General features: G+C 32.3%; 1 protein-coding gene across 1 annotated transcript; it reads right to left on the bottom strand.

Annotated features, from left to right (window-relative positions):
• Positions 1-1,232: 1,232 nt before the first annotated feature.
• LOC132633936 (CST complex subunit STN1-like) lies at positions 1,233-2,264 on the bottom strand. The gene has a single exon (XM_060350301.1). It carries the CDS (start codon positions 1,892-1,894, stop codon positions 1,397-1,399), a length of 498 nt encoding a protein of 165 aa, XP_060206284.1. The 5' UTR covers positions 1,895-2,264; the 3' UTR covers positions 1,233-1,396.
• Positions 2,265-2,698: the final 434 nt, after the last annotated feature.

The following is a 2,698-nucleotide window of genomic DNA, read 5'->3' as shown; positions in this document are numbered from 1 at the left end:
ACATTATATATACTGTCCTTATATACAATTACCATATTTATACCTAATCTTCAAAAAACACACATGTACTTTTGGTAAACAATATACATCTCCAGTACGTACAATGTTACAACTCGTATTAATTACTTTCCTTTACAATGAGTATACCCGCATACTATTATTTTTTAAACATGTATCATACATATACTACCTTATTTCCATTAATTCCCTTGGTCGTTTTTACATTATATGCATCTATATAGCACTATCACGTCATCAGTAACTATTTTTAGTCACCCGTGATATACATATCACATAGATACATTATTTATATATATATATCTTCTTATTCTATATTATACATACTATTCTTACATAAAATAAATGTCATACATATTTTTCTCATGCATACATTAGCATTAATTACTTCCTTTATAAATATGCATTTACTCACATAGTTATAATTACTTTAAAAACCACTTGTTTATACAAATAGTTTTGAGAGAGTAGTTTCTTTGATGAACTAAACTAGATAGTTATATGAGTGAAAGAAAACGGCTTCTAAATCACCTTGTCTATAAAGTTAGGCATAGACAAGGTGATTGACACCTCTCTATGACCTCCATTCCTATTTATCTTTTTTCTCCTTTTTTTTGACAATTTTTTTCATTTTTTTCATTTTTTATGTGCCTCTTCTCTTACATTATTATTGTATTCATCATTCTTTAAAGCACTTAATGGTAGAGAGTTATCCAAAATACAATTATGTGATATTAATGAATATTACGGAAATTCAATAAGCTAAGTTAGGCATAGACAAGGTGATTGACACCTCTCTATGACCTCCATTCCTATTTATCTTTTTTCTCCTTTTTTTTGACAATTTTTTTCATTTATTTCATTTTTTATGTGCCTCTTCTCTTACATTATTATTGTATTCATCATTCTTTAAAGCACTTAAATGGTAGAGAGTTATCCAAAATACAATTATGTGATATAAATGTGAGATTCAAAAGTCTTACTCTGCAAATCAATGTAGATCCCCATTTTTATGAGTTTTAGGAGGAGTTGAAAAATTGCTGAAAAAGAATAATCATCAGAAATGGCCAAATATTCATTTCCAGCAAAACTCCATAGTTTTCGGCAATACGTGCTCAATTTTGTGTAAATTTCACTTTTAATAGGCACACAGGAAGAAGATTAATTATATAAAAATCGCTGGACTGGTGCCTTTCGTTTTCAAAGAATGCAAATTTTACATTCTAATCTTCACAAAACTTCGATTAATTAATATCAACCAAACCAGAGTTTTGTGCATCCCAACATGGTTCTATGGATAAGTGAATTTCATGTGTTTCAACATTTTGCATATCTGCACAATTTACATAACATCTTCTATTTCAAGATCAATCAGCACTCAGGGTTTAGGAGGAACAACAACTTTGTCATAACAATTTCGAGCCAACCTTAAACAATCTAACCAATGCAGAATCTGGGAATTAGGGTCTCTCTCTATAACAACATCAGAAACAGTAATCTGAAGGTTCCCTCTAAAACTAGTAATCCTTCCGCGAACTCTAGCAATTACCCCAAGCTGAACTTGAGAAGCAAAATCAGCAGCCATTTGGGAAATTAATCGAACAGTTGATGGGCAACGACGAGAGAAGTGACGCGAAGTGTCCTGGTTGAGCCACAAGACACAAGAGATGCAACCAGTGCCATCGTCAATGTCGAATTTAAGAAATCTATTGGGTTTATAGTCTCTGCTTACGATGATACCAACTGTCTCTGCGCGGGATAGGCGCTTCCCTTTGCGAGAAAAAGAGGTGGGTTCGTGAGGGATTGGTTTGAGAGTACTGAGGAAGTCGAAGGCTAAGAGCTTGACGTGTGTGTTGACAAGCTGTAGAGCATCCATTAATGGAGAAAAAAACCTTTTCTTCAGAAATTTTTGTCTTCTTTTTCTTTCTTTATGGAAGAGCAAGAGTTTTTACCCTGACTCCTGTTTATGTCGAATTATTTTTCAAGTCGTCTTGAAGAAAAATAATCTTTGGAAACAATTAAGGGGTCGTTTGTAGCTAGTTTGGAGGTGAGAATGTATAAAATTACTCAAGTGTTTAGTTTACAATTTTGAAATCTGCATAACTAATACAAGGATTATTTATGAGAAAATTTATGTATTATTTTCTGCAGGATAGATGATGTAATAACTAATACAAGAATAACTAAACACGCATAAGTAATCCTTGTAAAAAATAATACATAGATTCTCTTATAACTAATCTTTGTATTACTAAATACTAATACATGCTTAATTTTAACCAGCTACCAAACGACCCTTAATGTTGGACCTTTTATTTTGTCCTTATTGATTTTATTTTATAATTAGCAAAATTACCATGACATATTCAAGAACACAAATTCCTTATAGCCATGGCACATGACCATGCACATGCCTCTTGGACGTTTTTCTCCCTTTTTTTTCCTTCCAATATTTCTCAAATTTTCTAGAAATTTCTCTAAGTCATAAAAGATGACTTGGTTGGCTTCTCTTGCAAGCTTTGTCTACTCATGTACATAATTAACCCCCATTAAATAAAATGTGGACATATAGGGGCATGCCACACGGCCAAGGGCCCTTCAAGAACATTCTTGATATTTTTATTTTTATTTTTGGAAATCCCCATTTTGCCCCTATTCTTTCCGCAATATTACCATGAAC

Source organism: Lycium barbarum, chromosome 3, assembly GCF_019175385.1.
Source record: "Lycium barbarum isolate Lr01 chromosome 3, ASM1917538v2, whole genome shotgun sequence".
Classification (NCBI taxonomy): domain Eukaryota; kingdom Viridiplantae; phylum Streptophyta; class Magnoliopsida; order Solanales; family Solanaceae; genus Lycium; species Lycium barbarum.
This window is presented reverse-complemented; position numbering and strand designations above follow the sequence as displayed.

Excerpts from the sequence above, each read along its gene's own strand:
- LOC132633936 (XM_060350301.1), bottom strand. The coding sequence starts at position 1,894 with ATGGATGCTCTACAGCTTGTCAACACACACGTCAAGCTCTTAGCCTTC.